Raw genomic sequence first — 19,440 nt, 5'->3', positions numbered from 1 at the left:
AAAAGGAGAGAAAAAAATACATCTGCAGAGAAGCAGCAGCAAAAGCTCAAATGGAAAAATGCGAGAAAGAAAATGAAATATTTCCAAATACTCGCTCAACACCTATCGGAATAGACGCAAAGCAACAGCAGCTCTTTACTGTCCATCCCATAGGAAAATGGATTCATAGTTTTATGTTGAACAAGGAAAATGAAGATGAGTCTCCAAGTACTTTCTGCCTAAATAATAAAAAAAAAATTTTGCAAATATTTGCAGTTTGAAAGGCGTTTTAATCAGTTTGCTGAAACTCTTCTACAAATTTTCTTTGTGCGGATTTTTAAAAAACGCCAACGTATCATTTGTGCCATAATAATCATCATACTGCAGAGAACATACAGCATTCTTGTATTAAAATGCCAACCGCTTTGTTTCAATCAGCCGTTTTGTCCCCCCAAAAAATCCTAGGTAAGAAATATCCTTTAAAATACCACGTTTCTTGTCTTTTCCAGTTAAATATTTTGAGCATCACAGTGGAGAGGGGGCCACTAACTCGAGTTTAGTTATAAACACCCTCAGAAGATGTTTTTAAAGGCAACCGAATGAGCTAAAGTATCATAAGTGAACTTCTTGAGAGTTAGACGTGAGTTTTCTTCTCAAAGGGTGGATTTTTGCTATTTTATCATAAGGCTTCGATAGAACATCCTGGATCCTCTCTTGGTAAGCTCGCTCCGCCGCTAAACCCGCCTCGCGTTCTCGCTGCTTCTCTTCTTCCTCAGCATCGCGGGCCTGTTGTCGATGGGCAATTTGAGCCCTGAGTTGCTCTTGATACTCTTTTACTTCCTTGACTTTTCTGGAAATAACATACGAATGGCTTATTTATGAAGCGTGGGTAAAAAAAAAATCAAGAATTATTATTATTTAATCTGTTAGCATTCACCTTTAGACTAAAGAACAATTCAAAACTCGTTCAGAATAACGACGTTAACCAAATTCTACACACGAAGCTGACGTTCTTCAGAGAACTAATTTCAAAAAAACCTCCTTTATGTCAGAGTGGTGGTGGGAGGACTGAAAATGAGTGTGTCAGGTCTCAGTCCTGTCCCAGTTCGGGCTCATTGTTGGAGCAGGAGTCACAGAGACGCCTCAAATGCCAACAGTTGAGTCAAGATTTGTGCGTAAACGCAACTGGGATGAACCACAAGCACTTAGTGACAGGACTAAACGCCGGCTTTGCTGAGCGAAGCTTATTTCAAACGGAGCCCAGCGTGTTTCCTTCCAAAGGGGGAGATTAAAACCGGAGAACGCGACATTCTGGCTCTGGTAGGAGCTGCCCAGTTACCTCCCAGTAACTTGGTCACCTCCCCAGTGCAGAGAAAGGGCAGGAGCACAAAAGATAAAGGGAATAAGTGAAATAATGTCCTTTGCATGACACCCAGAGGAACGTTTCAGCTACTGCGGGTAACTCTGTTTTCACCCTAAGGTAAGAACCCCGTGCTTACGTGCAGCAGTGGGTGATTAAATGATGGTTTAAGGGATGCATGTGGGTGGAGTTCAGCAATTAGCCTGAACGCACTAGTTCTCCCAGGTAAGTAACGAACTACCCTCTCATTAACCTTCCTCCCTAATAACAGCTCAGAGTACGAGGGGGTATATTTAATAAACAAGGATGGAAGTCACACGATAGGTCAAAAAAAGACCAAAACAAGGAGATGTAAGGAAACGCCGTTATTTGTATGATTAGATCGCTAATTCTGATCTCACACCGATTGCAATAAAACGGCTGCTATTGAGCAGCTCTGAACAGAAGAAAACCCACCCGGCGCTCTTAGAGTTATCGGAAAATAAGAATTAGCCCGCTCACAAATTTAAAAGATCGATCTGCAATGAAATGAACTGATGGGATAAAAGAAAAAAAGAAAAATACCTTGCATATTTTTCTTCTTCTATATGTCTGAGTTCTGCGATTGCTTCGGCCAATAACATCCTGTCTTGAGCGAGTTCTTCCTGCTCCTTTGCATTTCTTTGCACTGAAAAAACAAACGAACTTTTAGAAGATAACAGAAGCTAAGCTTGAAGGGACAGTGAGCCTGAGTTCAAGCCTAAAGAGCAAGACTAAGTTTTGTTGCTTCTACAGAGGCATATGAACAATATCAAGTGTATCCTCAGCTTATTTGGTTTTCATCCGCTCAGAATACAAAAGATTTCGCGTTCAGAACGCCATAATAATATAATAAATAATAAAGATTGCTTGCTCATGTAATCTGGGCTTTGCTTTGGTTCGGGGCACGGAAAACGAGCCGTTATCACTTACACTTCTCCTCAACCTGCACTTGTCTTGTATCTAGGACATTTTTCAGCAGCTGCTTTCTCGCCTCCCTTTCTAACCGCAGCTGTTCAGCCTTCTTGGCCCAAATCTTCGCCATCTCTTCATCCAGGAGCTGCTCGTCTTCTTTTTCACGCCGTTTCTCCTCCTCCAGCTGTTGAGCCAGGTGCGCCAGGTAGCTCTGTTGCTCCTTGAACAGCTCATGCTGCAAACACACAGACGTTTGCAGATCTGAGTGAACAAGTTCGAAAAAAAGCTTTCAACGTGAAAAGCGGGGGTTTGCAGGCAATGTGGGAACTGGGAGCTTAGACCTCCATCCCAAACCCGGTCATGGGGAAAACCTGTGCGGAATCTTCTTCCTCACCCGTCCACAGTGCTTGGACAACAGGGTAAGAACGTAGAGTGATACAGATGTATATAAATATATATAAACATATATAAACATATATAAATATAGAGCAATCCCTTCCCCACAGCAGGCAGCTGCCGACAACGCCGACATTTTCCACAGAATTTCCCCAGCTGACGAAGCCGCTTCACCCTCACCTGCATTAGAAACCTCGGGATTGAGAAATAATATTAAGACACAATAATAAATTTCAGCTCCCCTAATTTTGGGCCAAGGTCTAACAGTGAGTTTATACATTTTCCTAACGTATGTGAGCTTCTAAATACCTTGAGCAGAGTAAAGAATTCAGCTCCCTGCCCTCTCAAAGTTACCTTGAGATCCATTTTCACCCCAAAGTTGGACAATCGACCTATTTTAAATTTCGGAAGCGACAGACACATCCACCATTCGTGGCATCTCCAAGATTTTTAACATGAGGTTTTGCATCTATGTATCCAGCTATTAAAGATTTAAAACCTTTTCTTAGTATTAATGAGTTGGAATAAGTTAAATATTTGCTTTCCTCCGCAGTTACAAATATTTAATAAATTTGGGTCCACGAAACAAAAATATTTTTCTAACCTCCATTACATCCATGTAGTATAAGGATGAAAAATGATTTATACCCAGTAAAATCAGCATGGAAGGACAAGAGTCCAGGATTTCCTTTCTTTTCTCCAGCCTGGTAGCCTTGCTGATTGTAAACCTGTAAAGTACTCGCTATGGTTTTAACAGGTAATGGGCTTTTCTTCAGAGAAGCAACAGAAAAAAATGAACTTGTTCAGAGAAAAGGGCACGTGTCTGATCTCATTTACACCACGCAGCTCACCAAGGGCCACAAAATCAGTCTAGACGAGGTCCAGCCCCGCAATTTCACGGTGAACACCTCAGCTCTTACTTTTCTTTTTGTTTTCTCCTCAGTGTCTTCCTGGGGTTCCCGAAGAGCTTTTTCTAAGATCTTCATCTCGAGGGCAAGTTCACTTTGTTTTTCCTCATTAAGATGCTGCCTCTTGTCCTCGGCTGCACTGAGCAACATGTCCCTGAGCTCCTTCTGTTTCTGTAGTTTCTCCATCTGACGTTGTTCATTTTCTTGCTTAAGCAGTTTCTGCTGTTCTTCCTACAACGGTAAAAATAACCAGCTTGTAAAATCCTTGCATTACTTCCAACTAAGCGATGGCTAAAATTAGTTTGATCGGAACATCAAAGAGCAAAGATAGTTTAAGATTTTCTTGCTAACAGGAGAGAATTAGTGTCATCCATCAGACCTGTTAAAGCACCAACATTTTAGCACGTTGTAAATTAGAACTCAGGGTTTTTCTCTTTAATTATCACACGCACTTCAATACCAAAACGCTGGTGTACTCCAAATATTTCAAGCGGATAAACAGAGTCACCTCTTTAGAGAAATTGATATAATTATAGCACGTATGATCTATAGGCAAGTCTTCACACATCACCACTAAATGATAACAGAGCTACGTGTTTCTGCACCTATTATCTGTCCTGTGTCTGTGCTGGATGTTCTGCATCTCTAGTGAACATACGGTTGCATAAAGTAATTGCATCCTTATATTCTGATGGGCAGTTACTGAATTTCCATTTCCACTTTATACTGGAAAGAACAGAAAAAAGGGACAGTAAAGTTGAGTTCTTAACAAAGAAACAATGAAAAGAGCTAACAGGCACATGTATAATTCAAGATTATTTAGTCAAAAGAAAAAAAAATATCCCAAACCAGCATCAATAAAGTAATTTAGCGCAATTCCCGAACATCCTGCATTTGAATAAGTTTATATGCACTCACACATTTAAGCCTGGACATGAAGCACCCACTGACTCTTGCAGCGTTTCAAAGCCAAAGCCGAATTTGCTGTCAGCCCGAACGGCCAAATTCACTTTCAGAAGCTGGTAAAACAGCTTTGAAACTCAGTATATACCCTTTGAACCACTAAATCAACCAAAATACTCTGAAGAATAAAGAAGAAAAGGAAGTGGAAGGAGTTAGCAGTCTCCTGGGCAAGTTGGCACGTGTCTCGGGCTGAATTCTGACGGCGGCGAATTTCAGAGTAGCTGAGGGTGGGATCCGTGGTGCTTATTCTGTGGGATTTTGTACGACGGAGTAACACGACATTGCAAATGTACACAGAAATTGTTACCAACCAGCCGTCTGCAAGCCAGGGCAAAAGCGCTACGGCGGAAACTCGTCCGACATTTGTGAGGCTACAGCCGGAATATCCTGATTTTTCTTTTTTGACAGAGCCCAAGGCAGAAGGTCCAAAGTCTTCTATTCTAATAGCGTTTTTCTGAGAGGTAAGTAAAATTGTTCTTTGCCTGGGCGGTTTGGCAGTTGTTCCAATAAAATAATTTTATTCCGCATGTTTTTAAATAAGTGAGACTAGCTAGAAATAAGGACTCCACAGTTTTACAGCCAGGGTTTTCAGAGCTTTAGATTCACTATCGTCATTATTTTTAAAAAGTAGTGGGGTGTATATCTTGCCCACATCAGCTTTCAGTGCCTGACAGAGTACCCTGAGCGATCGTTCAATTGCTAGGTGTAAATAGCTGTCAAATGAAGACAGAGTCTGAATTTTATTGTGTCTATAACTCACAAAGTCGACGCTGGGAGCTAGCAAGCACCAGTAAAACCAGCACAACTACGACAAGCCTATACTGGAAAGGGATAGAAAAAAAACCAACAGCGTATTGGCCAGAACGGTGGGGCCAAGGCAGCCAAACGCCTCCCACGACATGACGCCCAAGAGCAGCCAGCACTAATGGGTGAGAGCACTTAGGCACCGATTGCTAATTTGTTTAAAAAATATATATAATGGGTGTATATTCTGAAATTCCATCAGCTGAGGGATAAGCAGTTGGGATTTTTTACGTAAGTGTGGCTCCTCGTGTTTGTGCCAGGGTCCTCTCCATGGTGAATAAACACGCATATCGTGGTCTGACATCTGGCGTTGTGCGTCCCAGCTGGGACACGAGAAAACTAGAAATCAGAAAACTGCAAAGCTGTACGGCAAATGTGCCCAGGTGGCCAAAAAGGCCACGAAGGCCACCAGCATCCCGGCTGGTACCAGCGCTGGTGTGGCCAGCGGGCCCAGGGCAGTGACCGTCCTGTGCTGGGTACTGGGGAGGCCAAACCGCAAATCCTGGCAGCAGTTTTGGGCCCCTCAGCTCAGGGCTCAAAATGGTGGTACCAGGGGCACCAGAATCACCTCAGGGCTCCAAATGGTGGCACCAGAATCACCTCAGGGCTCAAAATGGTGGTACCAGGGGCACCAGAATCACCTCAGGGCTCAAAATGGTGGTACCGGGGGCACCAGAATCACCTCAGGGCTCAAAATGGCGGCCAGAGGGGTGGCGGGATCACCTCACACCAAGAAAGGGCTTGAGGTGCTGGAGCGAGTTGAGAGAAGGGAACGGAGCTGGGGAAGGGGCTGGAGCACAAGTGTGATGGGAGCGGCTGAGGGAGCTGGGGGTTCAGCTGGAGAACAGGAGCTGAGGGGAGACAGGGACACAAAGAAACGGCCTCAAGTTGCGCCAGGGGAGGTTGAGGTTGGATCTGGGGAACAATTTCTTCCCCAAAGGGCTGTGGGGCATTGGAACAGGCTGCCCAGGGCAGTGGTGGAGCCACCATCCCTGCAGGGGTTGAACAGACAGAGATGAGGTTCTCAGGGACATGGGTCAGTGCCAGGGGTGGGGTAACAGTTGGACCCTATGATCTTGAGGGTCTCTTCCAACCAAAACGATTAATAATTCTATAATTCTAAAAGCTTAAAAACATTCTGATTTCCCACAAAGGCTCTGAGAGGCTTGAAACGCCCAAATCCTTTACACGCCGAGTTTCAAAAGCTGTATTTCCCTCAGTAAACAGGAACGCGTTTGCCGCATCTCTGGAAAAGAGGCTTAGCGTAATAGGACAGTCTCAGATCCTAATGGAATCAGTGAAGACACAAAGAAGGTACGGATTAATCTAAATGTTTAGTAAGCCTAGCACCAGGAGGGCCTTATAGACAACTCTGCATCGAGAATGGTATAGAAATTACCAGCAACTGAGCCTCTTCTTCCTTCAGCCGCTTCTCCTCCTCTTTGTGAGCGCTGAGCGCCGCGACCTGGGCGCCGAGCACTTTCAGCGTTTCCCGGCGCTGTTCTGCTGATTTCTGCATCTCGGCGGCGTCTCGCTGCTCCTTGGCCAGCCTGTCCTGCTTCCAGAGCTCCGCAAACATCTGCTCCTCCTCCTGCCGCTGCTTTTCCAGCTCTTGCTTCAGAGCCAGCTGGGCCAGCCGGTCCGCGCACACTTCTCGCCGATGCTTCTTCGCCAGCTCCGCACGGAGCTCCTCGCACTGTTGTCTGGAAAGGCAACGTGAAAGGGTAAAAATGAAACAACGGTCTCCAAATAATGCGCAAGTCTGGAGGGGTGAGGAGGATGGAGCATCCCAGGTCGTAAATACACAGAGGACTAATGCTCAGGATGCCAAATTCTGCACCTGGTCTGGCACTGGCTCTTTGTGAGATCTGTGAAATCAAAGAGAGACCGATTGGAGGGAGGTTTGGACCTTAATCTGTTGAAGAGCAGCTCCTGTATTTTCATTTGTAGAAACAGGAGAAAAAAGGGGGAAAAGGGGGAGAAAAAAGGGGGAGGAAAAAAGGGGGAGGAAAAAAGGGGGAGGAAAAAAGGGGGAGGAAAAAAGGGGGAGGAAAAAATAAGAGAAAAAGAAAAGAGGAAAAAAGAAAAGAGGAAGAAAAGAGGAAGAAAAGAGGAAGAAAAGAGGAAGAAAAGAGGAAGAAAAGAGGAAGAAAAGAGGAAGAAAAGAGGAAGAAAAGAGGAAAAAAGGAAAAGAGGAAAAAAAGAAAAGAGGAAAAAGGAAAAAATATTAAAAAACCCCCCACCAAACGAAACAACCCCCCCCAAAAAAAACCCCACTGTATACATATTTTAGATGTAGAATGTGTATTTTATATAAAAGGTATATATGTAGTTGGAACATGCGTTGTGTGGGGTTTGTGTACATCCACCTTTTTTTTCACATATAAAACACAAGCACAATACGCTTGTTCAAACACGTCAGTTGCTCTTCATTCAAATGGAGACTTAATGTAAGTTTCCTGGTCACTTGAAAGCTCATTCCTATTCAGAAAATACTCTGAGCGCGGAAATTTAGGTTACGCTGTTGAACAGGAACCACTAGAATTTCTTTTTAAATAAAGTTTTGTGGGATAATTCAGAAAAGTCGCAATAAAAGTCAAAAAAGCTACGAAGTCAAACAAGAAATGCAGCTTTCAATTTTCATTTATTTGCTGCAATTGACTTGCGAATGAACAGATATTTATCTTCAGCTGAAGAACACGCGACTATTTTGATATTTTGCTTTTATTCTTACAAAAAAAGCGCTACGGAGACCAATATATGCTGTCAGCCATTATTTAATTTGGACAATATACGAGTATTTTAATTCTGTTTTATAACCGGGATATAAATTCTCATCAATGAGCAGACAAGGGTGAAGATCTACAAGTGTGATAGACACACAAGAATGCTGTAAAGTAAAATAAATCGCAAAATTTCACGCTGAATTAAACCATCTTTTATAGATTATTGCAACACTATTTAGGAATTTATAGCAAACGTCATCAAATATCATTGACTGAATCTGGAACCACCGCATGACCACAGTAGTTACCTGTAAAATGCAAAATATTATTATTTTAGACAATGTTTAGCTGATAATCCTGCGTAGCAAAAAATATTAAATATTCCTCAAGGAATTATCTCATAGTACTATCATTCTCCACATCAAATTTTTAATTTTTTTTTTTAAATAATTTTCAGAACTACAGCAATGAAACGAGATCTGAATTCATTCCACTGCCTGAGCTTTTTAATTTTCTTTTTTACATTAAAGCAAAATTCCCCCTTTAGCGCTGGCAAATTTATATTTGGTTCTGCCACATTTAGCATTTTCTCCCCCAATCCCAGGACACTGGATCCATCTTCCAGAAATTTGTGGTGATTACAGACTCCAGCACTAATTAGTAGTAATAAAAACCAGATTTCTCAATTGTTCTGAGGGAAATATTAAGATTTTCAATCTTACACTGTTAGAAATAACTGTCTTACCTTAACACAATGGGTTCAAAGTTCCCTCAGCGGTGCAGGAATAAAGAATTATTTATTCTTTTTCATGCTTACAAACTAATCTGAATTTAATTGCATTCTCAGAGGGGGAGAGAACTTAAATAAAAGTTCAGTGTGGGTAGAATTTTAATAGAAAATACCCCTGTAATTGCTTGATTTCATCAAAATAATTCATTTAAAGCAGCTTTTACAGCAACTTCGAAGCATCTGCTCCCCCAGATGGTTGGTTTTCTTCCTCTCTTTGCTGTCCTAAGCTTCTTAACATTAAAATTGTGTCTGTATTTGCCACTTCCCAAAGACAAAAACTGCATTTATTTCCCTCCTCCCCAGTTATTTCTTCATTTCACGGCTGCGGAACAAAGTCGCTGCGATAACAACATTTTCTATATGGATCCTTCTGATGTTATCGCAAAAAAAAAGAGGATGCAATACGTTTTTTAAGACATTGCAATTTTCTTTAAAGGTACCACTGATGAACATACCCAGCCCATACAGCTGATAAAAAAATCTGCTTTTTAGTACTCTGGAATAATTTATATTATAATAATTTATACTATACACTATAGGTGCTCAGGTTTGAGAATCTATAGCTGCAAAAGAGGGGAGCGCCTTGCTTAAAGTTTCAAAAAATATATAAATAAGGCTGTATGAGGCTTCAGAAAGATATTCCAAATAGTGGGAAGTTTGCAAAGAGAAAGAGAAAATCGTGTGTATATCTATGAGTTACTGAAATAACCTCCCGGGGCTCCTCAGGGTGCTCATTTCATCTTTACCTCGTCCTCTTTTAATTTCTATTTTTGCACGTGTTTTATAATGTACATAACATACAAGTAGGTAGTTTATAAATGAGTAAAACTATTGGGGTAAGCGCTCTAAAATTTTATTTTACTGATGGGATGATCCCCCGAGAGCGAGTGAACCGTTTATCAGTCGGGTTGTACTGGGAAAAAAAGAGAATCTGAGATGTTAGGACAGGCAACTGTGGCACGAAAATCCAAGTATTAATATCTAAACAATTTTCCAAGTGAATTTCAACCACTTTGCGTGTGGGTAGGGAACAAACTGGGAATTGTAAATCGTGAGGGTGGTATTTTAAAACCAATAGGTGAATTTAGAAGCACGTTCACTGCCTTAACACCCGTCTCAGGCAATAAACCCCACATTTGAAAAAACAATATTTATCTGTGAAATTAGTTAATTACGCACAAGTATTGATTCTTAGCTCCGTGTTGCGGGTTTAGCGCTCTGGGAGACTGGGAGAAGACAACTTACAATTAAATTACGTTAATATTATTTTCAGCCCTTCCTTAGAAAACCACATTTCCAAGGACTGAACAAGTCAGATCCCAAAATTCAGGAAAAAACTGAGCACAACATCGCCGAGGTCTTTGAATTTCTAGCAAAGTTCATACACCTCTATCCAAACCACCTTATTTTTTTTACAATTTCAACCACATTCATCTTTCCTTCCTCAGTTTATTATTGTCGCCTTCTTGCTCAGTTGCCTCTTGGTATTTATTTCGGGCAAATTCTAAGATAGTTTTCTGGCGATACCTGAATTGCTGCTCCCGTTTCTCAGCCACCAGTTGTTGTCTTTCTTTTTCTCTCTTCTCTCTCAGTAATTTTGCTTGCTCCCGCATTTTGTCGTGTTTCTCCTGTACCGTTTCTTCAAGTGCGTCCATCTCAGCAAAGTACTTATTTTCCTCTGCCTCCAGAAGCTCGCGAAGCCTGTATTGAAAACATTTAAACAAAAGCTAGAACAATCGTTCTGCTGAATGATAAAGTTCTAGTTTATTTGTTACGGGCGCAAAACGGGCACTGGGCTCTTTCCAACACTTCTTGAAAATGCCAAAGGAGGGAATGTCCAAGGGAACATCACATTTTAACTCAGGGATTGCTGCAAGATCCCCTCTGAGTGCACAAAAAATCATGTCCTGGTACAGATTAAGTTCTTTATCTTGCAAACCCAAACCGTACTAGTTACTGTGTTTAAATAAGTATCTCTAGCGATTGGCTCAGTGACTAGTAGCCCAATTAACTAATGTTTGCTCTACGTTGCCGCTTAACCAACAAGTAAACACGCCTACGCTTTCATTTACCATGAATAATTAATATTATGCCTCAACGCACAGCGTAACAAAGAGCTGAGCTCTACTGAATGTTTTTCCCATCGTCATTTCTCTAAGCGCGCAGTTAAATAGAAAATGTTAGGGGAGATATCGGTATTAGCTACTCGGTTGCTACCTCTCTCTTCTCTCATCAGCTGCAGGCAGATATTCCCGCATGGTCGCGTCCACCTTTCTCTGCACAGCGCTACGCAGCCATTTCTGTTCGTTGTGTTTCTGCCACTCGTTGACGTGGCGATACTGGGCGTAGAGCTTTAAGAGATTGGCATATTCAAGTTCTTTTTCTTCCTGTCTTTGGGCGGAGGCAAAATTTTCACTGGTTTGCTCTTTGGAAGGCTTGGCTCTCTGTACGAGAAAGCATTATCAGTGGTGAAAATATAATCAGTTATTCTGTGTTTTGTTTTGGACGAATTCATGATCAAATAAGGTGAGGCCGCACCTCAAATCCTGGGTCAGTTTTGGGCCCCTCACGCCAAGAAAGGCCTTGGGGTGCTGGAGCGAGTTGAGAGAAGGGAACGGAGCTGGGGAAGGGGCTGGAGCACAAGGGTGATGGGAGCGGCTGAGGGAGCTGGGGGTTCAGCTGGAGAACAGGAGCTGAGGGGAGACAGGGACACAAAGAAACGGCCTCAAGTTGCGCCAGGGGAGGTTGAGGTTGGATCTGGGGAACAATTTCTTCCCCAAAGGGCTGTGGGGCATTGGAACAGGCTACCCAGGGCAGTGGTGGAGTCACCATCCCTGGAGGGGTTGAAAATACACGGAGATGACGTTCTCAGTGACGTGGGTTAGTGCCGGGGTTGGATTAACGGTTGGACTCGATGATCTTAAAGGTTTTTTCCAACCTAAATTATTCTATGATTCTAAGCACATAACACCCAATGACGAGAGTTCAGGGTAATTAGGGGTAATTCCAGACAAGAGCACAACGCCTAAGAGCATGAAATGGCTTCAGGAACAAGCACTGGTCTGTTGCCCAGGCTATGGCTTATATCTCACCCTCTTCATCCAAGAGAGTCTTTATGGTCTGTTTTACACCTACCAAACAAACATTCCCACCACAGGTACCCTCCAGCCACTTCCACAAGCTCTCTGGGCAGCCTGTTCCAGGCTCTGGAACCTCAAAGGAAAAAAGTTTCTCCTCATATTCTGATGGAACCTCTTGTGCTCCAGTCCGTGCCCGTCGCCCCTCATCCTATCGTTGGGCACCACTGAGCAGAGTCTGGTCCATCCCCTTGTCCCCCTCCCAAGGCCTCAGCCTCCGCCGGGAACCCCCCGCCGCTCCCGGCTCCTCTCACAGGGCCCAGCCCCAACCGGCACCGGGCTGGAGCTCCCCGCCAAGGACCGGATCGACCCCTCACCAGCGCCGTGGAGTGCGGGAAGGGCCCGGGCACCTCCCGGCACCGGGGCGGCCGCCGCCAGCTCCGCGCGTCCATGGCCGGGGTAGGCGGGACGCGTCGCCCGTTGCCATGGCAAAGCGCCGCGCCGGAAGTGACCTCATGACGCCGGGGAAGCAGCGGCGGGTGGGCTGAGGGAGGTGCGGGTGTCATGGCGGCCGAGGGCGCTGCAGGTTATAGAATCACAGAACCGTGAGGCGTTTTGGGTGGAAAAGACCCTCAAGATCATCGAGTCCAACCATTAACCCACCCCTGGCACTGGCCCACGTCCCTGAGAACCTCATCTGTGTGTATTTTCAACCCCTCCAGGGACGGTGACTCCACCACTGCCCTGGGCAGCCTGTTCCAATGCCCCACAGCCCTTTGGGGAAGAAATTGTTCCCCAGATCCAACCTCAACCTCCCCTGGCGCAACTTGAGGCCGTTTCTTTGTGTCCCTGTCTCCCCTCAGCTCCTGTTCTCCAGCTGAACCCCCAGCTCCCTCAGCCGCTCCCATCACACTTGTGCTCCAGCCCCTTCCCCAGCTCCGTTCCCTTCTCTCAACTCGCTCCAGCACCTCAAGGCCTTTCTTGCTGTGAGGTGATCCCGCCACCCCTCTGGCTGCCATTTGGAGCCCTGAGGTGATTCTGGTGCCCCTGGTACCACCACTTTGAGCCCTGAGGTGATTCTGGTGCCGTCATTTTGAGCCCTGAGGTGAGGGGCCCAAAACTGCCCCCAGGATTCGCGGTTTGGCCTCCCCAGTGCCCAGCACAGGCCGGTCACTGCCCTGGGCCTGCTGGCCACACCAGCGCTGGTACCGGCCGAGATGCTGGTGGCCTCTTGACCACCTGGTCCTCCCAGTGTGATACATCACTCCTGACATCCCTCGTTAATGTAACATCACCTCGCTGTGAGGTACTGGTGACATCTAGTGGGAGCAGAGCCCGGCACAGATGGATACAAGAGTGACATAATTTTGAGTTAATAAGCACATAAAAGGAAGATCTGAGCTGAATGGCCAAAATGGGTTCCCCGGCAGGTTGGTGGTCACTGTGTGAACCCCACAGCTCAGGACAAGCCCTGGTAAGAACCTCCTGTGGTCCGTGTCCTGCCGGCAGACACGATCCGGGGCTGCTCACCCTGTGGATAAATAGGAAATAAAACATTAGCTGTGGATCCGTGATGGCGTCAAGTTCATTGCCCGCCAAGAAGTCACGGGAAAAAGATGTCGCTGAAGTTTGGAAGCTGACAAGAACTTTGCATTCTGGCAGACAGCCAGGACTTGGCTGATAAGAAGTTGAAAAAAATTATTGGAAGGAAGAAAGGTCAATGAAAGCTTGTTCTCATTCCATCGCAATTTGCAGTGTAATTACTTCAGTTATCAGTGACGGGATCCTCGCGCGATCAAATAAATCTCTATGATACGGTGTTTACACACTGGAGTATGTGCTATACCACCACGGTAGCACTTGAGCTGGAATCTTTTGAGTTTATTTCAGCAGAGATTTAGGATACCATCCTGTTGTGACTCATTCTTTGATGTGTTTGAGAAAGGAAAACGACTTCACGGCAGGGAACTGTGGCTTTTCCCCCTGAAAAATCTCGTATTTAAAAAAACGTGGGGTGTGTGGATCTTCCAATCCCCCTATTAATGTTTTTTGTCATGTCACACCACCAGCTTTGAAAAGATTTACTCCTGGAAGTGCTAATTTTAGTCTAAAGGTATCGTGGATGTCTTGTGACGTTAACTTTAGGTAAAGAGACAGATTCTTAACTCACACACCAAAGGGGATCCTGGTCGCTGCGTTTTTCTCCAGGGTTTCCTCGCTGGGGAGATATATGTGGGATATATATGGTGTGTCTTGGGTTTGCTGGCTCAGATTCTCCTTCCTGAAACCTCTCTCCAAGGAACTTGCGAGGATAAAAACACTATTTTACACTCAGGTGTCAAGAATTGCACAAAAGTCAGAGTTTTTGATGTGGGCTGAGGTTTTAAACCGCTTGAAACGAGTCCAGCCAGTCACAAAAAGGGCTGGAGCCGCCTCTCCTCTCCCTATTCGGACAGATCGGCACAACGATCCAGCTCACGTGGCTAAACCCTAATGACGGGGTGACGTGGCTCCTCGGGCTCGATCTGCCTTGGCCCAGCTGCAAGAACACGAACGTCGGCGTGAGGGAAGGACTGTGGATGAGAGGGGGGACGAACAGCACCTCGTGATGAGTTAAACAATTTGGGAAACCCGAGATGTTTTTCCAGAGCAAAATGTGCGGTGGGAAAGTCCACCAAGGACAGTTGGGCCTTTCCGCTCTTTGCAGAAGCGTAAGTTGATTGTTATCAACCGACAAACAATTCCCCCTTTTCTTCGTACAAAAGAAACATTTTACTTCTTCTTCCAGAAGAAAAATTAAGTGCTTTTAAGGGAACCACAGTCATCCCGACCCCTCAGAATAAGACAAAACTTTCCGTACAGCTTTCCAGGGTGCACCTTTGAGACGTCACCGGTTCCTCTCCGGTTCCAAATTCCCCAAGGTTTCCTCTGGTCACGCTCCCTTCTAATCCTTCCAGCGCCTTCAGGTAATCTTCAAAATACTTAGGGAAATCATTACATCTGGTTTTTATGTCCTTCAGGTACTTTTATTATATTTTTTTTTAAGGATTTACCATTTGCTCAGAACCACATGACGGGCTGACTCAGGAATCAGAGCGTCACACAAACATGCCTCATTTACATGCTTTGCATGAGTAGCAGAGCTCAGAACTTTCTCTAACGTACATAAAAAATACAAATTAAAAATAAAGCCTTTCCTTCAGCCATGTGTCCTTCAGCCGGCTCCGTGTGTCTTGGATCCAGAGCCCCAACCACGGCAAGAACGTGTGGTTTCCCCCAAAAAAAGCAGCGTTGCATCTCGGCTCCCATCTCTCACCTTCGCGATTAATTTTAATTTACGCTGATTGTAAGTTCTGCAGCCGAGTCCTGCAGGTTTTTCACCGTGCGGCGTGGATGATCGGCATTCTGTGGATTTATCTGGGATAAAACACGTGTTTTGTAGCGGCCGCGTGTCCCCCCCGTGGAATCGCGTGGCAGCGAGACGCAAGCTTCTAGTGTTGGTGCGTCATTTGGAGGTGGGTAATTCTTAATGTTTAATCAACCTTGAGCTTCGTGTGAGGGAAATGTTCAGTTGGAGCCGGTCAGCATTCATATATTAGGAGCCGAAAAGATAACTCTGAACTTTCTGAGTGAATAAAGGAGGTGGCTGATGGGACAGGGCACCGTTTGGCCTCGGCTGGTGGGATCAGCGCGGCTCCTGCTCAGTCGTTGTGGTTTAAATGTAGAAGCGCAAAGATCAGAGACCTTTCCCGACCGTGGGGCAGCCAGACAAATGCTCTTTTTTACTCCCGACCCGCTGAGCAGAAGGGAACGGGAGAGAAAATCAGCTGCTCTCCTCTCTCCGCGCCCACGGGCAAGTAGAGAAATTAATCTCCTTTCTTTCTCTCAACCTTCAAAGAGTAACCACAAAAAAAAAGGGAACGCAGAAGATAAAAAGCGTTTCATCGCCGCCGTCCTACCGGGATGTCCTCGGTCACCACGTCACCACGTGGGGTGACATCAAAATTCCCCTCCCAGGACATCGGAGTCGATGGAGCTGAAATCGCTGCGGTCAAAGCTTCCGAATTAAACTACACGCAGGAACAATTTCCCCACGGTAAAAATGAGAAAATATCGATATTTGTTGCTGGGCAACACATTTTTTCACAACTGCGGCAAGAACTGTGTAACTCTGCTAATATTTAAAGAGGAACCGAAAGGATTTGAGTTTTAAGTTTTTCATACTTTTTGCTAATTTCGTGATCTCCATAAAAGATTCTTTCGATATTTTTGGCTAAAAAGCTGTCTCTGCTGGCTGTAAACTTCCCTTCCTGTTATTTTCACATGCGGCTTCGCAAGAGATCCAAACAATTCTGAGAAATAAGATCATGTACCGTGAAAAGTGCTTCTGCGTCATCCCCACATGCCAACCACAGGAGACTGATTTTCTGTCCCCGTTGCACCACGGGTCACCGAAACATCCGGCAAATTCGGCAGGAAAGCAGGAATAAAGGGTTAGAATCAAGGGGAAGGTGAGGAAAGGGAAGGTTACACAGTGTTTTTTTACAAATTGATGGTTCTCAAACGACGGGCTTTATCCTAAATAACTTTAAAAATGTTTTCGGCCATCTCAGAGCTGTTCACGGTGAGTTTTTTGGGAGGGACGTGAGGTGCTGGCAAGCTGAGGATCAGGAAATATAAGAAAAAAGAAAAAGGAAAGGCTTGGAAATTACAAGCCAATTAACTTCAGTTCCTGAAAAACAACATCAAAGAGGCCATGGAATAATTGGGAAATCAGTCGTAAGCAAGTAAGAAGAAAACAGGGGGTGAATACCAGCCGACGTGGATTTTTCAAGGACAAGTGGTTTCATTTTAATCTCATTTCCTTGTGTGACGAGTGCCAGGCCTTGTGGGGAAAGAAGCAAGAAATACCATGTGATAAAGGTTTTAACGCCGCCCCACATCCTGTGGCTGCGGGGACGGTCACTCATGATTCTGTGTCACCAAACTCTCCCGGGTTTTAATTCGGTAATAAACCAAAGGGAAAAAATAGAGAATTTAAATGTGGAGGATTTGGAGGAAAAGGCTGAAAAACGGGACGCGGCGCGGAAAGGACGCGGGAGTAACGGGGAGAAGCAGATAGGGACGAGCTGGCTCGGAAGCGGCACAAATAGATCTGGAGCGAGAGATGGTCACGAGCTGGAAGTGAGTCAGCGACGTCCTGTTTAAACCCATTTTTAAGCACTTCAAGAAAAATAGGGCTCAATAGGAGAGAATCAGATCTGGAAAATACCCGAGCGGGAAGAAAACTGAAAAAAAAAAAGGTATTTTGAGAAGAACGGTCTGCTGTGGAAAAGCAAATTTTTATCTTCACATCACTGATGTCTGGTGGATAAGGGAAAAAGTAAATAAAGCTCCTTTTCCTACCAAACATTTCAGCTTCCAGTGCAAACTGTTGAGCTGACATGTTGCAAACCACACAATAAATAAATCGCTGGGAAAGCTGTTGTTTTCCCAACGTGTTTTCTAAACCAATTTCAGATTTAAATCCGCCAAACCCACCCAATTCATCGAGGGATAAAAGGTCCCAAGGCAGAGAGCGGCTCCGGAAACTGAGCCTCCTTTCTGCTCTCACGTTAGATGCTTTTAATTTCCTTTTTTTCCACACGCATTTGAGAAGTTGACTGTGAAATCTCCAGCTTGCTGCTTTTTTAAAATCCCACGTTCAACGGGAATCTCTTGATTTTAAGGCTAATTAGGTGGAGAATGGTGCAGAGTATTAAAACCAGGGCTGTCTGCGATGGTTGGATACGTCTCCACAAGGCACATCCTTGTTCTGGGAAGTTACTTTCTAGGCCGCCTTTAATAAAAAATCACCCGCCGTTGATTTTAATAACATTTTGCTTTGAAAGAAGCAGCATGCAGCTGGTAACACTTTGATGAACAACGCTATTTCATTCTCATTGTGAAATTATTTTATTTTTAACTAAAATAGAGAACTAAGAAGCGGCAAAAATGGAAGCAAAGTTTTGATATTAAAGCAAGATGGGGTTTGGTTGGCAGGGTGGTTTCTTTGATGTTTTTCTTTTATTCCTTTACCTTTCATTTTAAATGAAACTTCAGAATTTGCTGTTTCATTCTTATTCAAAGTATTTCCCCCGGAATACCAGTCATTCCTACAAAATTATGAAGATAAATGGTTTCCAGGCTATTTCCTTTCTTTATTAACACCTCCGCCTGCCATGCTGCAAGGAAAAGTGAAAATGCCGATTTATAATATTTTTTTAAATGAAAAAATACTCCACAATCAGACACTCTGCTAATATTTGTTGCTGTTGTAGAAATTACCCTGGCAAAGCCAGGTTTGCTGGCAGGAGGAGCTCGGTCGGCAGCCAGCAAGATCGGACTTTATGTTGATTTTTATTCTTAAAGGAATTTAATTCTGGTGATCGGCTTCACCCAACGTTCTGCGTGAGGATTTCTGTGATTTTGGCCGCCGACGCAGACCATTTCGCTGCCTTTTTAAAGCATCGGCGGCTTAAATTCGTGGGCTGAGAAAATCTGAAGTCCGTGTCTCCCGAAGAAAACCGGCTCACGTCTATTTTTGCTGAGAGGGTGCAAAGACGGGAAACTTGTTATTGCCGCATCCGAACGGGGATTTGGGTTCAGCAAAAGCTGCAAGAGACAATTTTTTGCAAAATTAACTCTACACCTTCGGCTTGATTTGAAAAGCACGAGGCTCGGCGAGTGGAAATAAAGAGACTTTTGCAGCTCCCCAAATTCAAATCCTTCTCTTTTTGGCTGCTCTGAAGAGAAGCTGCCAAATTAATGTGTACTGTGATTAAGTTATAAAAGGCCATTAACCAGTCGACATGAGATAAATGCTTTCTGCATAAGATAAACGCAAAATGAGGGGATATTTTTCAAGTTTTAGATCCTTCTGTGTGACAAGAAGGAGACAGAAGATCAAGTAACACATTGTTTAGAAGCAGAGTGCTTAGTTTATATTTAACTAATAATTAATAGATGTATCGCAAGTAAGAAACGAAACAATTATAACTAATATCATCAATTATTTCTTAGTATAGATGTATGTCAAAATTTTCAAAGATTGTAATGCATATGTAATAATTATGTGAATTTAAGCAACGCAAGAGTGGCCAGTCTTTGGAGCACTTATGGAGGATGATCCCCAGCGCTGATAAAATAAAGAATGCCGCTTAACAGTATAATTGACTCTGCTGTTAAATTTATTCCTCCGTTTCAGCTCAGCGTGATATTTTGGGGGTCAGGACGTATTTTGGGGTGTCCAAACCCTCCTTGTAGCTGTGGCAAAACGGGCACTACGCGGCTGAGAAGTGCTGGGTGATGGGAGACAGAGGAAAAAACAAACAAACAAACAAAAACTAACCAAACAAAGCAAAAAAAAAACCCACCCTGAAGTGAACAATAATTTGCTGACAGGGGAAGTTCCCTCATGGCCGCCGCCCCGTGGGCGGGAAGGGCCGGGGCGGGCGGGCCCGGG

General features: G+C 44.3%; 1 protein-coding gene across 1 annotated transcript; it reads right to left on the bottom strand.

The window, feature by feature from the left end:
- Nucleotides 1-339: 339 nt before the first annotated feature.
- Nucleotides 340-12,502, bottom strand: CFAP53 (cilia and flagella associated protein 53). The gene is made up of 8 exons (XM_065657232.1): nt 12,314-12,502; nt 11,077-11,303; nt 10,387-10,560; nt 6,743-7,046; nt 3,589-3,807; nt 2,291-2,507; nt 1,904-2,006; nt 340-829 (listed from the first exon to the last, which is right to left on the bottom strand). Exons 1-8 carry the CDS (start codon nt 12,500-12,502, stop codon nt 592-594), a joined length of 1,671 nt encoding a protein of 556 aa, XP_065513304.1. The 3' UTR covers nt 340-591.
- Between the last annotated feature and the right edge of the window lie 6,938 nt (nt 12,503-19,440).

The sequence above is a fragment of the Caloenas nicobarica genome, chromosome Z (assembly GCF_036013445.1).
Source record: "Caloenas nicobarica isolate bCalNic1 chromosome Z, bCalNic1.hap1, whole genome shotgun sequence".
In the NCBI taxonomy this organism is placed as follows: Eukaryota; Metazoa; Chordata; class Aves; order Columbiformes; family Columbidae; genus Caloenas; species Caloenas nicobarica.
The sequence above is the reverse complement of the archived record's forward strand: the minus strand, read 5'-3'. Positions and strand labels throughout refer to the sequence as shown.

What these genes read in the sequence shown, in the direction of transcription:
- CFAP53 (XM_065657232.1), bottom strand. Translation starts at nt 12,502, where the DNA reads ATGACACCCGCACCTCCCTCAGCCCACCCGCCGCTGCTTCCCCGGCGT. An exon ending in GCTGATGAGAGAAGAGAGAG is followed by an intron (nt 10,561 to 11,076) that starts GTAGCAACCGAG and finishes TTTTCAATACAG; the next exon opens with GCTTCGCGAGCTTCTGGAGG. An exon ending in GAAGAAGAAAAATATGCAAG is followed by an intron (nt 830 to 1,903) that starts GTATTTTTCTTT and finishes TGTTATTTCCAG; the next exon opens with AAAAGTCAAGGAAGTAAAAG.